Raw genomic sequence first — 25628 nt, forward strand, 5'->3', positions numbered from 1 at the left:
AAGAGAGAGAGAGAGGGGGGGGCAGAGAGGTACAAAAACAAAGAACGAGAGAGAGAGGGAGAGAGAGGCGGTGAGGAATAAAGCGAGGTGATGTAAAGTGAGAAAGAGAAGAGGTGCTGGTGGCATGATTAAATCACGTCTGCTGTGTGTGCCTGTCATTGAGTGTGACACGGGTTGAGTGCGCCGCTCGCTGGGGACCGGCCCATAATCGCCTTCTCGCTTCTATGATGCCATCAAACAGGGACGGGACGGGGGGCAAAAAAAAAAAACTCTCTCTCTCCCCAACCCCATTTACACCCCCTCACAGGCTGAGAGAGCGGTGAGCTTAGCTTAACGGCTCTGACCTAGGAGGAGGACGGCCTCGCAGGAGCGCCGCATCTTTGGGGAGCGTCCGGAAATAGATGTGCTCCGAGCACCACCAACAATACCACAGTCAACGGAGGAGAAGAGGAGACAGAGAGAGTCTCTCTCTCTTGCTTTCTCTTTCTCTCTCTCTCACCCACATACACACAGAGAGACACCCACATTATGGGTATGAATCTATGACCTCAGAAAAAATGTATTCAGGAAACAATTCAATAGATGATTTCAATGGATTTTGATTCTTAAGGTATTGATGCTTGAAAATACGTTTAGGCCAAAAAAAATCACTAATACAAGGACAACACATGCCCACACCTGTACAAGCTGTGAGGTGTTATCTTGTGAATGAGCCAGTGTGCTCATCCATGGTAAAGCAATGTGAATTATTGAGCAATAAGTTCGAGGAAGTTCTGATAGTGGTAGAAGTTGTGCAGCAGCAGGTCTTTAACATTCCTCAATGCACATTGTCGCATGTGCACCAGGAATACATCATAGAAGGCATTAGCACCCACAGGGCCGTGGGTGTTAATGATTGTGAAAAGCAGCTCTGGCAGAAATCATATCCACATTCACATTGAATGAAGGATGCCCAACACACACATTCCACAGGTCAGGGCAGCATTCTTTAGCTTCCATGTGACATGGCAAAAGTCATGGCATACGATACTAGTTCTATGTCCCATGACATCTGGTATTACAGTGCACAATGTTTGTACTTCTAGAGTACTGATCAACCCAACTGCATGTTTCATTGTAAAAAGAAAAAAAGGTCTTTTTGCACTATTGTCTTGGTTTACTTGGCTATATCTTCATGCACCATCACTGGTTGTATTATTGTTTACTTCAATTTATAAAAAAAAAAAAAAACACACACAAAACTGACACACTGTGTATCGTTTTGTGATACTACATTCATGTAATAAATAAAACATTTTATCACAAAAGCTCTGACTTTACACCAATGATGCCTTTCTCACACACATGTGCTTACAAAGCCATTCAAGTCCAGCTCAGCCATGAGTGCTAGAGACTGGAAAAGAGAGAAGAGAAGGAAAGAGAGAGAAAGAAAGCATGTGTAAGAGAGAGAGAGAGGCAAAAGGAGAGAAAGAGAGAGCGTCTTAATTGCCTTATCCTGTAGTACAGGCTGGGGAGTGCTTTTTGACTTGGGCTTCCAATTTCACGCTACAGCATTATTTAGTTTGATACAGACTTGATTAGGCATTACAGCGCAGGCCCTTTCTGCGGGGGCTTTGTGGCCGGCCTGTATCACTGGAGGACAGATTAACTCTGCAATCACGCTCCTTCAGAGACTTCTTCACTGTTCGCAGCCCCCTCGCCCTGAGACCATGCCAGCCTTTCTTTGTTTGTGCAAAGGGATTTAGCGAAGGGAGGGGGGAGAGGGGGAGGGGGGTGTTTTCTCATTTAATAAACTTATCCCACAATAAACGCCACCCCTGTCACAGGCCACCATCATTTGTGAGTGTGTGTGTGTGTGTGTGTGTGTGTGTGAGAGATTTTTTTTTCTTTTTCTTTTCCGCACATCACACTGTAGCTAACCTCCTTCCTCGTTGGACCTCGGGGGGGCTTCCTGATAAGTGCATATGAACTTCAAAAGAACAGCCCCCACTTAACTCTTCCCACAACACCTATAAATACCCACACAAACAACAAAGGGAGCACCCATAAAAACACACTTCACCTTTCCCCAAGTCTAAAAAACACAGCCCAGTGTTTGCCCACTGGAGCCTGTGCTCAAACTGTTATGAGTAAACATGCTTACCCTGGATTCCATTGTGGAATAGGGGTGTGAAAAAATTTTGATATATTGAAGTATTGTGATATTATGTTTTGGACTACTGTATCGTTCCTCAGAACAAGGTAAGATTTCATAATAAATATTTTTTTGCATTTTATTTTAAACTAGGGTTAGGTCTTTAAGTCTTTAGATTATACTGCTCTGATTATATAAAAATGACTGTATAAACTTTTTAGATACTATGGACACAATGTGTTTTAACACTGACTTCCTGAAATATATTTTTTTAGAAAAAAAAAGGATAATTTTAGACAGCATGGAAAACAGACTTTTTTTTGTTTTTGAGATGCACAGAATTTAAAAAAGTGGCCACAACCAAAGCAGAGTATTGTTTGGTATTATTTATTTATCATTTATACTTATTTGTTGAAAATCTATTCAGTGCATTCATACTTGCATTTTCATTGCAAACAGTATGAATCAATGTAAGCTTCATTTCATTAATAAATATACATCCATTAACATTTTTAACAGCTTATGAAAAATGCAATTTTCATATGTATGTGATGGTGATGCCACAATATTGCAATCCATTGTCCTGCTAATGGTATCACACTTTAGATCGATATAAAATATTGAATAGTAACCCCTGTTTTGAAATACACAATCATATCGCACATATCTTATTGCATAAAACTACTGGACATAAAGGCATATATAAATCAATTTCATGTTTTGTCTGCTCAAAACATCCATTCCAGGTCTGCAACACATTTCAAAGAAAAGCTGAGATGGAGACAATTTGCGACTAGAACTAAAGTAAAAATATATATATATTTTTTATAATTTTACTAATACTACTACAGATTTCCTTATAATTTGATATCAAGAAATAACAATATACTTCGTTGCTTACAGTAATATATCACACTATATTATAATTGAATACTAAATTGTAAACTCTTGTATAGGGTGATACATAATGTACATTGTATCGCCAAGTTTGTACTGCCCATACTCCACAGAATTACTGTGGAACAGCATCTGCAGTGTTTCTGTACTGGACCTGACGCCACCTCTCCAAGAAAAAAAAAGTCCTGCTTGTGTGGGTGTCTCTGGTGTGCCTGAATGAGTGTGAGTGTGTTTCTCAGTCTGTGTTTTCATTCATGTCAAGGTTAGAATAGTTCTACTTCACAGTACAGCAAGAGTGTGACTGTAGTGTGTGTGGGGGAGTGTTTGTATGTGTGTGTGTGTGTGTGTGTGTAGCTGCAGTGTGTGTGTGGATGTGGATGAGAATGTATGTGTGCTAGTGTCTCGTAGTGAGTATAATGATTGAGCTCTCCTTTCTCCTTCACCCGCAGAGAATGTCTCGGACAAGCTAATCCCTCGGCTAACCATCTACCCATCTACAACAAGCGGACCGAGCGAAAGAAAGACAAAAAAATAAAATAAAATAAAAAGCCTACATTTTTTAACATTTTTTTTCCATCCATCCGTCTGTCCATCCTTCAGCAACCAAGGCCTACCGTACCCAAGCCCCCATGCCCTGCTATCTCCTATTCTCTTTCTGCACAGCTCCCACAATCTCCCTCTCTCGCTGCCTCTCCTGGAGCAAGCTGGGCCCTGTTTGATGGCGACATGAAGCATTTATTAGGAGAGCGAATGAGTTCAGGATAGAGAGAATAAAGGCGAGCGGGGAGGTGGGAGAAAGAGAGAGAGAAAGAGGGGGAGGAAGGGCGCCTTTAATAATTCCACGCTCCTCTCTTGGCCCTCGTTTGTTTTGCAGGAGCTCCCAGAGAGAAAGCCTCTCTCCTCATCTCCGGGCAGGCAATGCCAATGCAAGTCCAGCAAGCACTCCAGCTAGCTGAACCACACTAGTGCGTACTACACCCCACCCCCCCACCCCCCACACACACACACACACACACCAGGCCCACTAGACAAATGACTACATGTTCAGATAATGTCCAAACCCAAATGTTGTGATCTTAAGGGACTGTCTCTGTGATTTCCAAGCTTTTTGCTCTTCCATCGATGTGATGGTGGGCTTTATTAGCAACACCAGAGCATACGATGTGTTCAATATGTACAAATCCATCTCTGTCACCATTCCATGTTCATTCACATGTTGTGCCATCATTCACAGCTACAGCACATACAGCTGTATAATACTGAAAAAAAAATTACATTGCAGGATGTGTCTGCAATATATACTAAAAATACAAAAAAACAATGAATTGAAATGAATGAATGAAATGAAACAAAAACTTTTTTTTCACAGATTTTAATGATATTTGACACTTTTTTTTTTTACCATGGTCTAAATGTATTTATGTCTTGCTTTGCTAGGAACATTTTTAGAAACATTTAACATTTAACTAGCAGTGCTGTTTGAATTATTACTTTAATTAAGCAGGCCAGTTTTAGTCATAAATATAAATGTAGCTCAGCTAGATAACATTACTATCCAAGCCCTCTACAGCTAGTATCTGTCAGATGAAAACAGTATGTGAAGTGTGTGAAGAGGTAGAAAACTGAGTAAACTGTTATCTATCTATAGTGTGATAACGTTAGAGCAAAACAATATGATATTCCTTTCGTCGTTTTTATTGCAATTTTTGGCAAAATATCATTGGCTGCCAAATATTTAGTGAATCCATAAAATACAGGACTCTTCCCCAGATTTAACCAGAGGTAAGTGATCCAATGATATAATACTGGGCAGATCTAACTAGCAATTGGCACATACACTATGTCAAATACAAAAGTAAATTTTTACTATTCTCACTTGTATAAAGAAGCTATATATTCATATTATATTTTTGATTGCTGTAATCATCCATCTTCCTCTTGATTATATTCCAAAGGGTTTTTTAATTTGGTAAACTCAAAGAAACTCATTCTAAAGTGAGTGGTCTCGTATACATACAGCTCTGGAAAAAATATAAAACATAAAAAAAAAAAAAATAACAATTTGACATAGCTGAAAACACAGTCTATGATGTGACTATTACCGCACGCACACATTGCGGATTATACGAAATGAGATAAAAGATACAAGGCACTCCTGCACACACTCCTCGCTCTGCTAAGAAAACAACTATTCAAAATCAGCGCATAGAGCACATCCAACACTAAAGCTACAAGAACTAGCTGAAACTACTTTAAATCTCATGCATAGAGATTTGTTTTCACAGAGAATGCGGCTATGGTTAGTGAGAAAAAGCTTTCCGAAAAGGCTTTGTGAAAGAGGTTAAGGAAAATGAAGTCGAAATAGAAGGCCTCTCCAGCCTTGAGCTGCTTCTTTAGGGAACCTCTTACAAGGGAAAATGTTCTCGATGCTTCTGCATAATTCCAAAACCGAGATGCAAATAAAGTTAGTTAGGATAGTTTGGTGTGAAATGGTTTATTTTAGAGAAAGCTGCCTACTTTTAAATTCATTTACTTACTACAGCCATCAAAAAAAGTTGGGGAAATAAAAAAACTGCAGTGTTTTCTACATTTTCATTATTGCAGACAGTAAGAACCCAATATATATGTTTAATCTTTTGTCTGTCCAACTTTATTTAATTCCTTAATGCACATCAAATTCCTGCATTTTTGGCCTGCAACACATAAAAAGGTATCAAATAAAGTAATGATTTGAATTCAAACAGGACATATCATATATCATGTCAACAAAATGTGTGAGAAAATGATTGAAATGTTTAAAAACAAATGTTCCTTAAAAAAGATTAAAAGGGATTAATAGAGATTAGCATATTTCTCCACCTACAGTGCATAGTATCACAAAACCATTCAAGGAATGAGGACACCTGTGATCTCCAACCCCTCAGGAGGCACTGCACTATAGCTTTTAGAACCACACGAGCAAGGGATTACTTTGGCAAACCTTTGTCAAAAACTACAGTACCAAGTTACATTCACAAATGTCATTTACAACCATGTCCAGATGTGGCGTCAACCTATTTGGGCTTGGAGGTATCTGGGATGGACCACCACTATCCCAATTTATTGTGAATTCAGAAAATTTGCAAGGCATCTTTTGAACAGATGTCTCTTTTAATTCTTAACAAGACAATGCAAGACCACATGCTGCACACCTTACAAAAGCATGGTTGGTGAAGAAGAGGGTATGGGTACTGGACTTGTCTACTTGCAGTCCTAACCTGTCCTCAGTAGAGAATGTGACAAACAAAAAAACGTGAGAATAATGACCCTGTACTGTTGCACACCTTAAGATGTGTTTGCAGTAAGAAGGGGACAAATAGAACCCGTCAAAACGTGTCAAAAAATGCTGTGAAATGGAAAGACAACACTACTTAAGGCTTGTATTGTAAGCATTTTTGAGTTGTAAAAAATAAAGTGATTCATTTAAATTACATTCATTCTTATTTAAACACAAAAAACGTGAGCCAAATGCAAACCGCAAACCTCACCACACAAACTCAAGGACCTTTTAACAACAGATAAACAAACACAACCAATCTAAGCTAGTTTGTAAACGCAATTACTCCAAATACTGCAAGAGAGCTCCAACTTTAATTGTTGCTTTACCATCGCCCGCTGTTTGCATGGCTTATTATCCTCAGCCCGGCAGGAGGGCACTCACTTTTTGACGGCAAATTGAGTGGAGAGAAATGCGGCAAGAGAGGCCAACTTCAGCATCAAGGGCCCGCCTTTCTCTGAGGCTATGGCAGAGGGCTGGGCATAAAGGAGGTCCCTTTTTACAATGAAGAGCTAATTCTGTCTGAGCTAAGAAGTCTCCCATTGCCAGGTTCCAGGCTAGCGTCTAGGCCCGGGATAAAGAGCGAAGTGCTTCACGCCTGCAAATCAATTTGGGGGATGACATGGCAGGCTGTATCCAGGCATTCGCCCCTCCAGCATGGGGAAGAGCCGGTCGGTCATCATGAGTGCACACACAAATCTCTGTCCCTCGCTCTCTCTCTGTGGTAGAAAGCCTGAAATCGGCACACGAGTGGCGGTGAGTGAAAAGGCTCTGAAGCGGCTCAGGCTTTGGCCCTCATCTGTCATGTCAGCGCTTTAAAAAGCCAGAGTTTAAGAAAGCCAAAGGCAAGTGCGTGTCACGCTCCGCGAGTCGTAGAGTGGCTCAGACAAGAGCTGTTTACATTTGGTGACAAATGATTGGTCACCCTCTTTTCTTCTGCGCTTTTCTTCTTTGGCGCTATTGTGACGAAGCCGCCTCAAAACAACACTAAATAATATAATCACAGGAAAAGCAAAGCTGCAAACCATGGAATAAAAAGCTGAACTCTGCAAATGGCTCAAAGGGCTAGTTAGTGGAGTCAAACGCTACGTGTTTGCGAGAGGCCAAGGGTAGTGAATTCAATAAATTCCTCCTCTTTTTAACTCTTTTGTTCTTTCTTGCGGAAAACTTTCCAGGCATAGTGAAATCAATAGGTTGAGCACCAGTGTTGTGGGAGCCACAAGCGGCAAGGCGATTTTTATGTGCGTGGGCACACACACATTACACAGAAACACACACACACACACACTATTTTACAAACATACACACACATAAAAAAATAACTCAAAACTTAGAGAGCTTGAAGCAAAACCTTCCCCCTCCAGCTCTACAGATCCTGCTCTGGTGTTGGAGGGCTCTCTAAGCCCAGGGCAGAGAAGGCCAGTTGGGGGGAGGTGGTGGAGGAGCAAGTGGGGGGGGTGGTATGGGCAGACAGCCTGCTGAGGGGTCAGCACGGACTCTGGGGGGGTCAGCAGGGGTCATGCCGGCACCAGCACTCTTCGCTAATGACCTCTGCAGCCCCCCCAACTCACCTCTCCCAAAAAGCACAGGCCAGAGCCCAAAACCAGTCCAGCAGGGAGGCCGGCCAATAAATATATGCATCAGCCAGGTGGAGTGAGTGGGCTTTAATTGCCCCCTTTCCTTATGTTTAATGTACAGCCCAGCAAGACGAGGAAGGGTCGTAGAGCAGCCACCCGGAGAGGGGAGGGCTGAGGAGAGAGAGGGAGGGAGGGAGGGGGGGGAGAGGGGATTGGAGAGGAGAGGTGTGTGTGCGTGTGTTCATTTTTTTCCTGATGCAGAGCTCCACTGTGCAGACAGCTCTAATGAAGCTATGATTAGCATCCACTTGTAGCCTCTGAAGATCCTCCCTGAAATACACCTGCACTTCTGACACTTACAGGAAAAGTCCATTAGCCGCACCCACACACACACACACGCGCACACACACGCGCACACACACACACGCACACACACACGCGCACACACACACGCGCACACACACACGCGCACACACACACGCGCACACACACACGCGCACACACACACGCGCACACACACACACACACAGTCACATTCACACAAAGTAATCAGGTCTCACCTCAGCAGACATCACAAAGGACCAATATGAACTGTGAGGGACCCTCACTGTTACGCTGAAATAACTTTAGGTTTAAAAAAGTACTCACGGTAAGTTTTATATGAAGTTATTCTACATGAACTTCTTCATGGTTGCTGTCAGACAAAACTTTATTTGGACAAAACTTTCATTTGTGTTTTTTTTTTGTTTGTTTTTTTTACTTTGTTACATTTGTAAATCTGCAAGTTGTTTTTTATACTGTGTAAAAAAATTCATAATAACAGAAATCCTCCAAAACAAAACTACTTGGAATAAAATATTTTAGATTTTTCTTTGCATTTGACTTACTTTGAAAGTAAAGGTCTTTCCCTTCTCCTCTAAAGTTGCTGTTTCGCAGATACTTTTCGGAGAAGTTTTGATAAAATTGGCTGAAAAGTTACTGAATGCGTATATATTTTAAGCATAAAAGTAATTTAATTATGTCACTATCTACATAAGCAAGTATGCAATTCCACAGACATGTAACTATTCTATACTAATTTATTTAATAGTAAAATGCTGTAAACCTCTAGAGCCTCTGACACACTTCTGACACATTTCTTGGCCACTGGGAACCATCATTACGTGTGTCTCATAGGGTGTCATCCATAGCGTGTGTTATGTGTGCCATAACAATGGTTTTAGTGGGCCCAGGTCAATGTTATTTTAATCAACTAATGATTTCTAAATATACAAAATATTTATTTAGAGGATAATTAGTGGATAACCTTCCATCACTACAAGTGATGACCACATTTTTAATCAAGTAGTATCTTAATATCTTATTTACATTTGGTAGACATATACATCTCTGATTGGGCAAACTGAAATCTGATTAAATACAACCCAGATACTAGCTACATGAAATCATCAGGGGTAAACAGGGTCTTTAGGCCTCAACAGACATCTTGCAGAAATGAATAGTTTGATGTAAATGTGGAAAAATGTGGAGGAGGAAGACACCACGCAAACAAAAGCTCTGGTTGGTCAATTAAAATGAGCAGTGGAGTCGTTGAACGTACACAACTATGGTTAAGTGCGATCACGAAAGGTGTGCTCGGCTTTGTGCAAAGATCACAAACTTCATCACAAGTTTACATCGAAATCTTGTGAGAGACTCTGGGCCACTTTATATAATATATTGTTCTGGCTACAGCCAGCTCTGTCCTGAGGAGTTGTTCAGTGTGGTTCAGGTAAAGTTCTTTGAGGTGCGTGTACATTTCCACAATAGAGGAAACGTGATGGAAGGCGATCAACAATGGTGCAAGTTCTTCCTCATCAGCTTGGCGTGTCTGGGCCCCCAAGGTTTAAAGGAAAAGTAGCCTGATAAACACCACATCTCCCAGTGCATCACAATGCACTTTCCGAACGGCCAAAGGCAGGAGTCTCGGCGGGCTAAGCCGCTGCCATGTTTAATCTACATGGGAATGAGCAGCTTTGAGAGAGCCTTTCTCTGAGTGGTGTTCCAGCACATTTTAATCTGTCCCGCGCAGCAGCCCAATCCGGGTTCCAGCACGCGGCATCTTAGAGCGGCCGCGGCCTCCTTTGGGAGATCCTGGCGAGGGAGTCGTGGTTGGCAGGCTGGGGGGGGGGTGGGATGGTGTGTAGGGGGTGAGGGGGTCTGTGCAGCCTCACAAACAGAATTAATAGCAACCCTCGCCAGAGAGACGCCTCCCCTTTAGAAGTGAAGCGTGGCGTGGAGCAGATCCTGAGCGGGTCCACAGCGAGCCCCCGGTTCCGGGCCACTGAGTCCAGGCCGGCTGATAAAGCGTGCGGCTAAGCCGGTACAATGGCACAGCCTAGCACTGAGCTCTTACATTAAGACAGATCCTTCCGCACAAAACTAGCAGGCGGGCTGCAGATAAGGAGTTGTCACTGGCAGACACACTGCCCACCAGGGAGACGCCACCACTACCCCCTCCATCACCACCACCGCCCCCCACCCCCACCCCCTCCTCCTCGTCCTCTTCTTCTTATTCTTCCAACCCAACACAATCACACAGAGCCCTACCCCGAAACGTCCCGACCAAAAGGGGTCACTGTACAGCAACGACCGAGCATGCACAGGTAAGGAGGTATGACAACGGATTGTGTAACAGCAAAAACATCCGTCCACATCCGCCCTGATCTTATAATGGTCTTTAGAACCATCACTCTCACACCTCTCTATTACAAACAAGTATTTTATTTTAAACAAGCCCCTTCATCTTAAAGACCGTATCAATAATAGTGCCACTCTAAAAAAAAGTAGGCTGTGTATTCAAGTATCTGTGTATGAATTTCTGTGCTTTTCTGTGTAGAACAGAGAACTGTACCTTTGGCTTTGCCTCTCATCATGATTGCAACCATAATGGCGACAAAAATAGACTCAAAAAAAGGAAGAAAAAAAATAAAAAAGGTGCCGCAGTCAAACTGTGCACAATTACATTTTCCTCTGGTCCTGATGAAATACTTTTAAGAGTTGTTTAACAAATTGCTCATGCTGAGAACTCAATGAAAATAAAAAAAAGATAAAAAAAATCAATTTTCTGCTTCATCTCTCATTACCTCAGAAACCAGGGATGCACAATAATACCCGCTTCCAGATCAGCATCAGCAAATAAACACTCGCTGCTACTGACTCATTTTTAGAGCGTGTGTGGCCAGGGTGTGGGTTCAAAGCAATGTGATGTTATATTAATTGAACCCATTAAGTCTGAAAAAGTTTACAAAACGCTCAGTGATGACCTTTTGCTCTAAGACTTATATGTACTTTTTTATAGCCTAATGTTGAGTATAATTATATCTGGTCACTGTTATGCAAAAACCTTATAATTCCAAATAGCACCTTCACCGGTAAAGTAAACAAATCTGATATTCTTTTAGAAGTCAATGTAACAATAAAAAGTAAGTTATAAAGTAATTGTAGAGTAATTTTGGAGTGTTTATTTTTGTCAATAAGTTGTGATGCAATATAAAAACAACGGCCAGATTCATATGTTTTTCACTACCAGCAACAAAAAGCTTTTAAATATTTTAATGATGCTTTTATCAGTAGGTGATAAACTCCAGTACAATGGGAGTATACAGAGTTAAAAGCGAATAAAACATTCATTAATGTACACACCCTCACATACAGTAATAAAACTGCACTAACAGACTAAGTTTTAAGGTCTCTGTGTGAATTAAAAGTTGAGATTTATCACAACTACAGATATTTTATTACCATATCAGATTTGGGATAACACAATGGAGCTATTATAAAGGTTTACCGTGGAATCAGATTACAGCCCTTCATCACTCATTACTACTGACACTGGTACCAGATGATATAACCTCAAATGTATATTTGTTACTTTTTTATTAAAATTAATTATAGTACTTCAGTAATAAAATTTATTACTTTTACCACATTAACAATAAAAAAATAATAATTTCTTGAATTTTTCTTCAATATAAGCTTACCGAGTTGCTAGATTGCTTTTTCATTTGAGTTCTGAGTTATTATAGACTGGAAGCAGTGGAGTCACATGATTACAAACACGGTAGTAGGTTTTTATAGGGACATTACCCAAACATTCATTTCAGTTTATTTAATTATTTAATTGCCAAACCCTAAATGACCCTAACCTCTCTTACTACACTGCACTACTTTACAGTGTAAAGTTATATCTTATATATATATATATTATATTGTTATATTTTATAAATGTTGGCTTTGGTATTTTCTCTATAATATTAAATAACTAGATGTAGGTCTGCATGAAACTGTAAATAAACAGAAATTGCAGTATTTTCTCTCTAATATATGTTGTGAAATGAAAAATGCAGCATACTTCACTATATTTTATGCCAAAATATTAACAATGCAGCTTGTTGTGTTTTTATATTTAGTAAAATAAATAATATTGGGCAGATATGACCTGTCCTGTATGATATATTATCAACATATAATCTGTATGATCTGACTAATGAACATGAGTACATTGCAAAGGAAGGCACTAAAAAGTTGTACAGTCTTAGATATTCATGTCTTGTTTCATAACAAGCAGTTTCCATCTGTTTCAGTGTGGCCAGGCTTTTTTTTTATGTACTATAGTACTATGTACTTTGTATGTACTTTTGTATGTATATAGACCTTTGGTTCAATGATGAACTTATTCCATACAAGCCATCAGTTTCTACATTAATTATCGGACTAAAACAAGTCAATCTTGGACACATGTGGCCAGCACGAAAATATGACAAGTGCTACAAACATCAGCACAGAAATATTCTTCTATTTACAGGTAAATCTCAGGTGAGTTGTTCCTGTAAACAAATTCATCACTTAAAAAAGCGTCAAGCACTGCCTGATAAAACGTAATAACTGCGTTAAAAAAATGAGAACAGAGAAAGAGAAAAGAAAGAGTGTTTTTCATTCTCTGCGGCTCTAGATGTTCAGCCCTGTGGTAATTCACTTCAGCATTTTATAACAGCCCGCTGACCAATGAAAGTCCAGCACTGCTGCCAAAAGTCTAGGTGACAATAAAAAAGCCATTTAATGCTAAAACCAGATGGTGGACGGGTGGGAGGAGGGTAAAGAGATGTCAGGGATAAAATCTCTACCAACTCTGCTACACTCACTCACACACACACACTAACACACACACACACACACACATTACAAACCTAGAAAACAGATGAATATACAGCACGTCCACATTATTCAGCGTTTGATATTTTTGTGCTCTTTGATATAGACCTTGTTCAAACCACAGGAGCAGCCAAACACTGGATTTTAACTAAGAGAACAGAAAAAAAAACTTTGCTCTGAAATGCTGATGCCTTTATGCACATGATGCACGCATGCCACAGTTTTGCTGTTATACACCATTTCTTCACTATAAAGATACAGAGAGAGAGTAGACTTTTTACCTATTTGCAGTTTCCAGTCCAAAAAACATACATTCATACATTATATAATAGTATGTTTGCTTATATCACAAAAAATTAACCAACAACTCAAGTCTATACACAGCCCATGTGTGTTTTTTTTATATATAAATTAACCAAATAAGCATTGATATTGATATCTACATATAAACAAATGTCAGTTTACTGTAAGTTTAATGTAAGTGTAATGTTGAAACATCCACGACATAAAGGGTGTGTGATATTATTACACATGATAACATTACAGAAAACTAATATTTTTTATATGAATAGCCTCTCTTATCCACAGGACCCACAACACCTTATAAGAAGGCAGATATCATATTTACACTGAAAACTTGCAGACTGCTAAGAGGGCTACATTTATCAGCAGCACATTATACCTCACACATCCAAGTGAATCAGCCTGGTGTGTTAGTGTGCATGAGTTTAGGAACAAGTAGGCAAGTAAAGATGATACCATTAGCTCTCTGTCCACTACCTGCAAGCCCCTCGCTCCTCCGCTTCCCTCCTCTACAGGGTTAAAGGTCTGATTTGATTTGATTGAGTGTAAACAATGCTGCGGAATGGAAAGGAGCGCTCCTGCGTGTCTCTAAGCCTAGTCATGTGCACTCATCCTCCCTTAATGTCCTGCAAATGAAGAGGATTTATTAATGTGTAATTAAGTAATAATCATTGCTACATAATGCATGAAACACTCGTGGGAGCGGTGCAGATATGAAACAGCAATGCCCCGGCCAAGCGCCGTACGCATACACACACATTAAAAAGGGATTAATTGGGAGAAATATTTTGATAAGCACCACTCCCTCTCTCCCATTCTCTAGCATGCTCTCTCTCTCTCCATTTTTTTTCTTTCACTCACCCCCCCTCCCCATCTCTCTTACCCCAGCAGCAATCGCTCTCTCTTACTCTCTCTCTCTCTCTCTCTCTCTCTCTCCAGTCATTAACACTGCTAATCATAGCTTTTAACGCTATTTGAATTGAGAGCATGACTTCCCTTAAAGGAAATAATCCCTTTTCTAATGGACATGATGATCAACGGCTTCCTTTAGGCTGCTGAAGTCGCTATGAATTCTGAGTCCGAACATTCATTTCAATTAATTCACTTATTTATACCTGCTGTATGTCTGCCGTTTGTCTTTCAAATCTGAAAAAATAACTGTTAGTTAAACAAGGTGCTTTGGTGTACAAAAGAAAAAGAATCGCAGTCTTTTGTGGTTTTACACGCAATCTTGGGCTACTGTTGGTGTTTCTAGTGCTTCTCTAATCTGCAACACTGCCAATCAATGGGAAAGGTGTTGGGATGAGATAGCAGCCCAGCATGCCTCGGTTACGTATTTAATTGGCCTATGACTGACGTGGATCACTGAGTCGACACAAGCACTGTTTATCCGAAAGCACTCGCTGTGGCAGCCGAATACGTCCACCATGCCAAAGGCTTCTTGGTTCAATGCACTTAGCGAGTTTTTGACAGTGGGAGTGTGTCGCTTACATTGTACCTGGCACTTACAACACTCACACACAAAACAATGTGTAAATGTGCTGTGACTAAAACACTTAAACTGTGTCCTACTGTCTATATATATATATATATATATATATATATATATATATATATATATATATATATATATTTTTTTTTTTTTTTTTTTTTTTTTTGTCAAACCTTGTGGAAAAAACAACAAATACAATATGGAAATTAGATTTCAGAGAATTTTGCAAGATCTAGATACATACGCGTAGAAAACACTACAGCAATAAAATCAGCTTTCCAGACTCAAATCTGATACAAATCAGATACAAATCTGGTTTAATATTTAACGTTAATAAATACCTAGATAAATACATAGTCTCGAGAAGCAAGAACCATTTTTTTCTGAAACAAGCAGCACTCTCTGTAAACCACTGCAGCTTGTGTCCGTTAATTAGAACAAAAACGAGTTATTAATTGGGGGAGGGGGGTCTAATACCAGGCCACATGGCCATCCCAGTGCCCATCTGGTTTCCATAAGGGCGTCTTCACCCGTCAGACCAGGGTTTTGAAATCGCCCACCAAGGCAGCACCACAACTGCCAAACTGCTTCACACTCATTTACCCACCAAAGTTCACTCGCTTCTGTTATAGAAGAGATGTGGGAGGTGAAGCCCTTTTGTGTGACAGAGGGTCAGGTCCACTCAAACGCACCAGCTGTGGACAGTCAAAAAATTAAAAAATAAAGCCACATGAGCATCATCAGCTCTTCCCTGCCCAAATGATTACTAAACACAGGACATTTTTCTTTTTGTCCTCAATTAAATCCGGCCAAAGGGCCAAGCTGGTAAACATCAGCTTGCAATCCGTCTTATAGAGGCTGTTTTAAAGCTCTTCAATCACCATAAGCTCAGAAGGAGGGAGGGAATGAGGGGGTCAAAGGAACAGACTTTTGTGGTTACTTCAAAAAAAGGCGTATTTATTAGCAACTCACTCAGTAAAATAGACTTACATATCGTCCTTGTCAGCCAAAAACACAGTCTCTTAATTTAGGCCAGTGTTTAATGATGAATTGGCCAGTAGAAATGCTTCGGTCTTTTTACATTGACTTCCATTAAAAGTTGCACTATAAAATAAGGGCCAGGCTAGTAAACATCAGCACGCAATCTGTCTTAAACAGGCTGTTTTCAAGCAGTTTAAGCACAATACCCTAGGAGGGTAGAAGGGTATTTGGTATTTATCTTAACAAAAAAATATTGTAGCTGTCAGGCAAAAACCTTGCATCTCCATTTTTGCAAGATTTTTTACAGAATTGTATGATTGATGGGATATGCCAATTAAAAATGCTCCAAAACATCTTGAAGGCATTTTTTACATTGCCATTCACTAAATATTAAGTTTCTTAATAAAAAGTTTAATTTTCCATCTTTTGGAAAGTTACAAGGTTTGGCCTGACAATGTTATCACACAGAAATATATTTAGCAAGGGGTCAAGGCAAAATAACACAAACTACATTTGCTCAAAAAACGAGAATGCACAAACACACTCTGAAGCATGTTGTGCCTCCATTTATTCCAGACTAATACGATTACTTTGCTCTCACTTAAGTGACTCAAGCTAATCTTAATCTGGTAAATATTAATTAATATAGTTTTGTGTAAAATATTAAGCATGTGTGATATAGGCTAAATTACACTAAGTATTATGTCTGCTCAAAAAAAAAATAATAATAATAATAAAACACACAGACACAATACACACAGATGATTCCAGCCACTGTATCTGGCAAATATCATGCATAGATAGAGTTTAGTGCAAAACAAATATGCATAAGCGTGTAATGTAGTAAAGTAAACAATACCTAGAGAACTACGTTTGCTAAAAAAGAGGCAATAAATATACGCAGTATAAAACACTACACTTATATGTGATTTGAATCACGCTGTGTCTCCACTGATTCCAGTCCATTATGATTACTTTGCTTCCACTTAAGTGACTCCTGACTCGAGACATGCTTTATCTGTTAAATATCATTAACAGATTAATGGAGTATCGTGCAAAAATCATGTGCGAGGTACTACATATGCTCAAAAAATTAAAACACACAAACACACTACACTGAGATTTGTGAAGCACACTGTGTTTCCACTATAATATTTTCATATTTATTCCAGTCACTATAATTGCTACTCTAGCAACTCTGGTTCTAGTAAATAGTATGCATAGATTTTAGAGTTCAGTGTAAACAAATGAGCACAAGCATGTGATGTAGGCTAAATTACATAGAGAAACATCTACATCTACTAAAGAAAATTAAAATACACAAACACACTACACTAAAAAATTCTCTGAATTATTTTGTGTTTTCACTGATTTCAGACCAAAATGATTTCGCTACTGTAGCCACTCTGCATCTGGCAAAAATTAGGCATAAATATAAGCATGTGTGATGTACACTAAATAACTAAATTTGCTTAAAAGGTGAAACAAAAAACACTATACTAAGATGTGATGAGAAGCACACTGTGTTTCCACTGGTTTCAGCCCAATATTATATTTTTATATTTATTCCAGCCATTATAATTGCTATTCTACTCAAGCCACTCTGCTTCTAGTAAATAGTATAGTTAGAGTTTAGTGCAAACAGATAAGTACAAGCATGTGATGTAGGCTAAATTACATAGAAAACTACATCTGATCAAAATATTAAAACACACAAAACGCACTACAATGGAATTTGATCTGAATCATATTGTGTTTCCACTGATTTCAAACCGACATGATTTCACTACTGTAGCCACTCTGCAGCTGACAAATATCAGGCATAAAAATAAGAACATGTAATGTAAACTAAATAACTAAATTTGCTCAAAAGATGAGACAAAAACACTACACTGCACTACACTAAAATGTGATGTGAAGCACGCTGTGTTTCAATTGATTCCAGTCCAATATAATATTTTCATATTTATTCCAGCCATAATAATTGCTACTCTACTCTAGCCACTCTGCTTCTAGTAAATAGTGTGCATAGATTTTAGAGTTTTGTGTAAACAAATAAACAAACACAAGCATGTGTTGTAGGTTACATTACACAGTGAAATACATCTGCTCAAAAAATTAAAAACACACAAACACACTACACTGGAATTTGATCTGAATCATATTGTGTTTTCTCTGATTCCAGACCAATATGATTTATCTACTGTAGTCACTCTGCATCTGGCAAATATCAGGCATAAATATAAGCACGTGTAATGTACTAAATTTAAAAATAACTAAATTTGCTTAAAAGAGGAGACAAAAACCCTATAATGAGATGAGATCTGAAGCTTGTTGTATCTCTATTGATTCCAACTTAGCAAGATTACTACTTTGTTTCCACTTAAGTGACTCCAGACTCGAGCCCCTCTGCATCTGGTAGGCGCATTCTCTCTCTCTGAGCTGCGAGCTGAAGGATAGACAGATAAACTCTTTCGTCTCTACATCAGAGAGGCTCTACATCTATAAATCTAGAGTCAATGCACTAAAAGCTGCTATTCCGCGAAAAGATCGTATTATATCGTAGCGTTTCACAATCCCCGCCAGTTTTCAGCATGAAATCTCATTGGTCATGATCGCTACCGCTCGCGAGCTGTGTCCGTTGCAAACACACACACACTCACGCTCACTCACTCACATAATATACACACACACACGCTCGCGCCCTCGCTCGAACGCTTACCTTTAACGGAGCGCGGTTTGGCCTGCTTGCGTCTCGACATCGCTGCCTCTGTACTTTTCTGCTTTTATTGATCTCTCGTGCTCTCGTACAGTCACTCATAGGCTGCTGCTGCACGCCGCTGCTGCCCGTCTGTCCTCTTCCCTCCTCCTGTTCTCACTTCGCCTGTTGCAATGCGGCAACTTGGGTGCCCGTGGCGGCGGCGGCGGTAGTCCTGCAGCCGCTCGCGGCGAGCGAAGCGCTGGGGGGAGCACGCGCTATAGCGGCGCTGCGCGCGGATAGGCTATAGGCTACTCCAGCGATCCGGCAACTTGAGCCGCTTAGATTCAACCTGTAGATTTATTTTTTCTGCAGGAGTCACTCGCGCTCCTCTTTTGTTCCTCGCGCCTCTGAGGCTCAGAGTTTGTTTTGTCCAACCAAATTAAAAAATCAATCAAAAATGAAAAATATATAATAATGAACAAAATCACAGCATTAACGTTACCCGCCGCGCGGCTGCTGGTGCCGCTGCTGCGGCGAGTTGGCGAGCAAAAAGAGGACCAATGCTTCTTCTCTCTTTCAGATAACCCGACAAACACTCTCTTGACTTGGTTTGGGTCCGATCGCGGATTTTTCCTCTTTTTTTCTTGTTCCCCTTCCTCTTCTCTTCTCTTTTCCCCCTCCCGCGTGGTCCGCTTCAGGATCCGTTTCCCGAACTGTCTATTTATTTACGTCCCTCAAAATCCTGCAACAACAACAAATAAGATAAAAGCAAAGAAGATATAAAAAGAATATCTTTACCCCACCGATTCGCCCTCGTTGCTCTTTTTATATTCTTATTTAAATTTGTCCAAAGGTGCCACCCTCACTGCCTTCAGCTCTCGCAGCATTCTCTCCCTCTATCTCTCTCTGTCTCACCTGTGGGGATTTCTCGCTCTTGTTTATCCCCTTTCTTAAATTTCCCCCCTCTTCAGTTTTAAATAAAAGAAGAAGAAGAAACAGCCGTAAAAGAAGGGAAGAAACGGTTTGTGGTTCGCTAGCCTCTCTCTCCCCTTTTCTTCTTTGTCCTGACTCTGGTCTTCCCTCCGCCTCCCGAGCCGACTGCTGGCGGGGCTGCAGCGCAGACACACATAATAAAGCCAGGCTTGGCTGGAAATGTAGCCGTGTCCCAGCAGGAGGATGTGAGAGTAGGGTCCCGGCGGGGGAGCGCTCTGATCCCGCAGGGAGCTCCGCGCAGCCTGGGCTCGAGCAGCCACACAGAGAGCCAACAGCACCGAGCCATGGTCAGCCGTGGAAACTACAGCTTTTAGCTCGGAGCGCGGATCGGGGCCAAAACGCGGAGCTTCGAGGAAAACTCTGCGGAGGAAAAAAGACGGACTGGATTCTGCTTTTCCCCGCTATACTCACTTTGCCCCCTCTCTACACCGCTGCCGTCGGCTTGGGTTCGCGCCAGCGTTTCACCAGTGAGAGGAGAGTTTATGCAGGCTTTTTTTTAACACAGCTCTGCCTGAATTTTATTCGCTTTTACTCTGAAGAGGAAAACGCTACAGTGTTGTTTTCAGCTGCTGCCTCCACGCGTTGGTCCGTTTATAGTAGACTATATGGGATACAGTGCTGGTTCATTTACGCTAACTACAGGGCTAAAGCTCCACAAACATTCGTTTTCTTCCTTTTTAGCCCAAATTGGAGGATAGGCGCTTTTTAATGTTTACATGCACAGCTATAATAGTAATATAATGTTGTTCCTAGTTGCATTATGATAATAGTCCACAACCAACAAATCGTTTGACTTTTTTCCCCCAAACCCAGCTCCTGCCTAAAATGATAACTTGCTATATGGAATAATATATTTTTTTTACCCTAAAATAAGACGCCTGTGTTTAAAAACACAGTGTTAGAAGTCCAGAATCAGTCCAGAAGGCTGTAGTTAGTTAACCTAAGCGTGGTAAAGTTACCTTCACTTGTCTGCTTCGCTTGTTTGTTTACATTCAGCCCCTCTCAGAGCAGAGTCAAAGTGAGCGGGGTTTTAGGGTTATTTACTCTTATTGACTGATAAGAGACCTGTCACCGCTCACACAAAGTATTTTACCTTTCACTGACTTTCAGCTTCATTTAATATAACTAATGTTATAAAAGTTAAACCGCTTTTCCGAGGCGCTCAACTACGTTCTCTGTTTGGATATTTTAAATGGTGCGCATGGACATGTGACGTAAAGGATTAACAGCCAATCACGTGAAAGCAGTCACTGCGTGAAACATGGAGAGGCCTCTAGTGGATATAGCTAAATTGGGCTGTGTAAAAATAAATCAATTAGTAATTTTTATATTTTACTTTTTTTTTTGTTTTAAGCATATTTACCTTATGTAGGTGCATATGGCTGTTAAATTAAAGCATTAAACAGTAAATCACATGGAACATATTTTTAATTGTTTTAATTGTTTTAATTTTTTGTATTATTTGTTTTGTTCACTAAAAAGCAATGTTTTTAAGCAAATTTGGCTGTTATGAGGATATAGATACAGCTCTGGAAAAAAATGCTTAGACACTGAGACCACTTCAGTTTCTGAATCAATTTCTCTAAGTTTACAATCTATATGTATATGTTTGAGTAAAACGAACATTGTTGTTTTATTCTACAACAGTTCTCCCAAATTCTGATTTTGGATGAATCCACTTCTGGTGGTCTTGTGATCATCTATCTTCCTCTTGATTATATTCCAGAGATTTTAAATTTGATACAATCAAAGAAACTTATCAACTCATCTTATTTATTTATATACACATGAATAAGTAAAACAAAGAATGAAGAGCCAATCACAGGAAAGATGGGGAGGACTCTGATGGATATTATACTATGTTAATATAAAGACTAAAATTATATTTAATAATTGCTAATTTTTATTCCTTATTTATGTATAATTATTTTCTTATAATTGACTGCATGTTACACAAGCTACAAAGGAGCACTTTGCCAAGTGGTTGCTGTCAATTATAAGAAAACAATTATACATAAATAAGGAATAAAAATTAGCAATTATTAAATATAATTTTTGTCTTTATATTAACATAACGATGTGATGTGAAACTGACTGGAGTGACCGGCAGAAGCTCGCACCTGATTGGTCCAAAAACTCCTACTTCTCTTAATTTAATGTGCCACAGTATGGTAACATTGTGGCAAACAACGCTTTGCATTTACAAACAAAATTTTTGTAAGAAAGAATAGCCGACAGAAAAGTTAAGCTGAGTTTTAAATGTGTCAGGCCACTGTTGAAGGACTGAAAGGCCAGTAGGATAATTGCCAGTGTGGGCAGAGCACTAGACACAATTATGCTAAGCTAACAGAAAGACAAGGCCTAAGGAATCCACAAGTAACATCATTTTTTAATTTCCGTAGAACTAAAAAGGACATTTTGATTGTTTAGCAACAGAATTAGGCCCTGCACAAGCATTTTAATATTTCCATGTATTTTTGATTCAGTTTTAAAACCAAAGTATAATACAGTTATCAGCATTTTTATTGACACTAGGGGTGCACTATATGAACATAAAAAGTGATATGTGGTAATGCTTTTTGGTATTTCAATTTTAATGTGGAATAGGATAAATTAGGATTATTAGTCAATAAATTGGTTTAAGTAGTTTTGCAAGTTTTTACTGTGGACCTCTATAAAAGCTCCCTCTGTTGCTGCATGCAGGAAATGCAATTGGAATTAACTGTTATTTTTACATTTTCAAAAAGATTATTAAAGCTCTTTCTAAAACTAGTATTACCTTAATTATAAAAATATATTTTATTGCACAGCCATAACAGACAGCTCAAAATTTATATGCACTAGTAAATATAATATTTCCACCAGCATAACTAGTTAACTATCTCACGATTACAAACTTACGACACGCATTCAAAGCCAGCCTTTGTACCAGTGTGTATTTTTGGTTGTCACTACTGACTTGCTAGTATGCTAATATTGAATTCATTAACCTGGAAAATCTGCACTAATATTAGTATAGCATTTATTAGTTTTACCTTACAGCATTAGTGTGTAGTAAGCAGTTGTGTAGTAAGGATGTTGCTTATGTATTAATTGCAAAACTGTTTAATTCGCAAAAGGGCTGAGTTATCATGCCTCCATCAAAAAACTGATTGGTTCAGAAAATAATAATAATAATTTAAAGGTGCTTTCACATCTACATTGTTTGGTGTAAATCAAAATAGCAGGTGTGAAAAGTACTTCAAGCTACAGTTCAGACCATAGAACCAAAGACATTAAAGGAGACGTTCTCATTGTGGATCAACTGAACCATGGTTTGGTTTATTTGCTGTGTGAACACTTTTAAGAGGGTGTTTTACACTTTGGTCAGCTGTTGTTTGATTAAAACGATTGTTGTGTTTGCTTCTGGAGCGATTGCTCGCAAATGCTTCCTAACACACCCCACAGCAGGGTAAACCTGCAGCAGAAGATGCCATGCCTGCCAATGCACTTGTATAAGACAGAAAGCCCAGGATTAACTCAAAATAAGTTTAAAGTATGTCAGGCCACTTCTGGAGGACTGAAAGCTACACTCATTTATGCTGAGTGTGTTATTATTGCCAATGTGGGCTAAGCCCAGGCAGAAATATGCAAAGCTAACAGTTTGAAAGCAAACTAAGTTTTTAAGTGTGTTAAATGTTTAGTGTTTAGTAACAGGATTAGGCCTGAGCTCTTATGACTCCTATCGTGACCACAGCTTTGTTTGATTGTTTCATGCAGAAAGATGGCTAGTGCCTCCATGGTGACGGTGAGTCGTGCTGGGGTTTTGTTGCCCCCTCTCCTGCTCTTTGCCCGTTGTCATGGCTAACTTGGTGGGCTCCCCCTTAGTGAGTCCCCCCCTGTGATTCCACAGAGCGGCATTTAAAATGGACCCCCTGTGGAGGTCCTAGGCCCCCTTTGCCCCCTCTCCCATTCCCCGTCTCATCTGAACTGGCCCTACTAAAAATGAGCGCGCTCCTGGGGGCCGCTTTCAAAGCGCTTGTGGCGCGCCGGAGGGGGGCGCCGTAGGCTCGGTGGGGCGAGAGCTCACCACCACGGCGCTCTTTTCTCCACAAGAGGTACAAAGGGGGGAAATGGGCCACATTACAAGCGCCTTAAGGGTCAAGGACAACCAAGGCGTGAATGGGTTGAAAAACGTGCATTGTTAAATCACATAGCAAGCGATTACACCCTCTGTCATCTCTCGGATTTGCGTTTTTATGTGTGTGCATGTGTGAGTGTGTGTGGGTGTGTTTGTTTTTCTCTCCTCCCTTCACAACACAGAAAAGGCTTAGAAAACGGCTGCTAGACGTGGATGTAATTAATTAAGACACAAGAGAAAAGAGGCGTGAACTATAAATGTGGTGATCCTGTTTGGAAATCACTTCTGTCTGCTATTTTAAGGGGGATTTAATAAGTTCCACACAGGCTGCTAAAATGGCATGATGTTTAAAATAGGACCCACATCTAAGAAATGTAAATGTACCAAAAATGACTCATTCATATGATTGCAGTAGGCAAGCATACTGTTGTTATTATTTTTTGTCTCTCTAAAATCTGACGCAAATTTTTAGATAACTATTCCTATTGATGAGTTTTCTTACCATAAGCAAAACCAAAACTCTCCCATAGGAATGCATTAGAATGATTATTTTTTAAACAACAATTCAACCTTCTTTAGACATCACATTTTTTAAAACTACATTCTGCTCATAGAATCATATAACTAATAGATTAGTTTTATTCTTTATGCTTAAAAGCATCCAAACAAAACAAGTATTCAGTATATTTTTTACCAAACATTCAAACTTCTCTAGACAGTAAAGTTTAATGCCTGCTTTAAGAACTGATCTATTGAACATTTTGCGTAAAATCACTAAGCATATATTTCCATAGGAATTAATGACAAGATGTTTAGCTATTCTACACACTAGCTTAGAGAGAACACACATGGCCCACTTTCCCTTTATTGCTCTCCAGGCTCTACTGTCTGTGCATGGAAGAGCTTTTGAACCAAACATCTTTTGTAAAGAGCAAAAGCTTGGCCCCTTTCATTTTAGCCATCCCACCAACAACACCTTAGCAACAAAAAGCTGTATAACAGTAACACTGCTAAGCTTACAATTACACTTGCAGTTTCTGCAGCAACTGTTCTCTCTAGATTTAATTGTGTGTATATGTGTTCCTTTCTATTTTGTGAAGTCAACAGTAGCAGCACAGGTGCAGACAGGCCGGCAGGCAGGCTATGTGGTTTGAAGTATTGTGAAGTATGTGAAACTGCAAGTCACTTGCCAGCAGCTGGCCTTAATATAAGCTATTTCACTCAAGCACATGGGGATGTTTTGAGATTTATGGCTGCACAGTTTTAATGCCACCCTGATATTCCCATGGACGTAAACCTAGAATTTAACAGCATCTGAATGTACAGAATTTGTCCTTTCCTCCCCTCCCCAACACATCTTCCTCTCTCTTCCTAGTGTTCTTGAGTGGCGAGGAAAGCCACGGTGGATGGAGCCCCAGAAAAGCCTCCTAAACACTCCCCCATTGTACTGTCACAAGCCCGGAGAGTTCATGTTATATTTATGTTGCCTACAGCAGATTCTCTCTTCTCCTCTGTTCTGTTTCTGTTCAGCTGAACCCATGCCAACTCTGCCAGGTCCCCCCCTCCGCAGACAATGTTACATCTCATTGGTTTTGCCCTAGATAGACTATTTTTATAGGAAATAATTAGACATAACTGATTTAAATACTGCAAAGCCACCGGTCTTTTGTCTCGTTAACAAAAACGCACGAGTGCCGTGCCATGCGTGCAGGAGCGAGAGAGGTGTGGAAGCGTTTCTCCCCCTAAGCATCATCTTTTTTTTCCTCTATAGGCAGAGGTGCGAGGAGGTGAGAAGGGGGGGTAGAAGGTTGGAAGGTTGAAGCCATTTGTCTACATACGCTGAATGTGAATTAAAATGAATCCATTTTATCAGGCTCAGCAGCACTTAAGGTGCTTCGGAGCCATTACCTACACGACTAAT

At 39.9% G+C, this 25628-nt stretch overlaps 1 protein-coding gene across 3 annotated transcripts in view; it reads right to left on the minus strand.

The window, feature by feature from the left end:
• The window catches only part of znf423 (zinc finger protein 423), a 209821-nt gene that overhangs the window by 177656 nt on the left and 6537 nt on the right, over nucleotides 1–25628 (minus strand). Inside the window, exons 1-2 of one of the 3 annotated variants that reach the window (XM_049483700.1) lie at nucleotides 19510–19875; nucleotides 18616–19336 (exon numbers count right to left, since the gene is read on the minus strand). In XM_049483700.1, the coding sequence (XP_049339657.1) occupies nucleotides 18616–18655 (40 nt within the window). In that variant the 5' untranslated portion in view covers nucleotides 18656–19336; nucleotides 19510–19875. Of the gene's footprint in view, nucleotides 1–18615; nucleotides 19337–19509; nucleotides 19876–25628 lie in introns of those variants that run through there. The other 2 variants (XM_049483702.1, XM_049483701.1) reach the window with 2 other exon arrangements.

The sequence above is a fragment of the Astyanax mexicanus genome, chromosome 9 (assembly GCF_023375975.1).
Source record: "Astyanax mexicanus isolate ESR-SI-001 chromosome 9, AstMex3_surface, whole genome shotgun sequence".
In the NCBI taxonomy this organism is placed as follows: Eukaryota; Metazoa; Chordata; class Actinopteri; order Characiformes; family Acestrorhamphidae; genus Astyanax; species Astyanax mexicanus.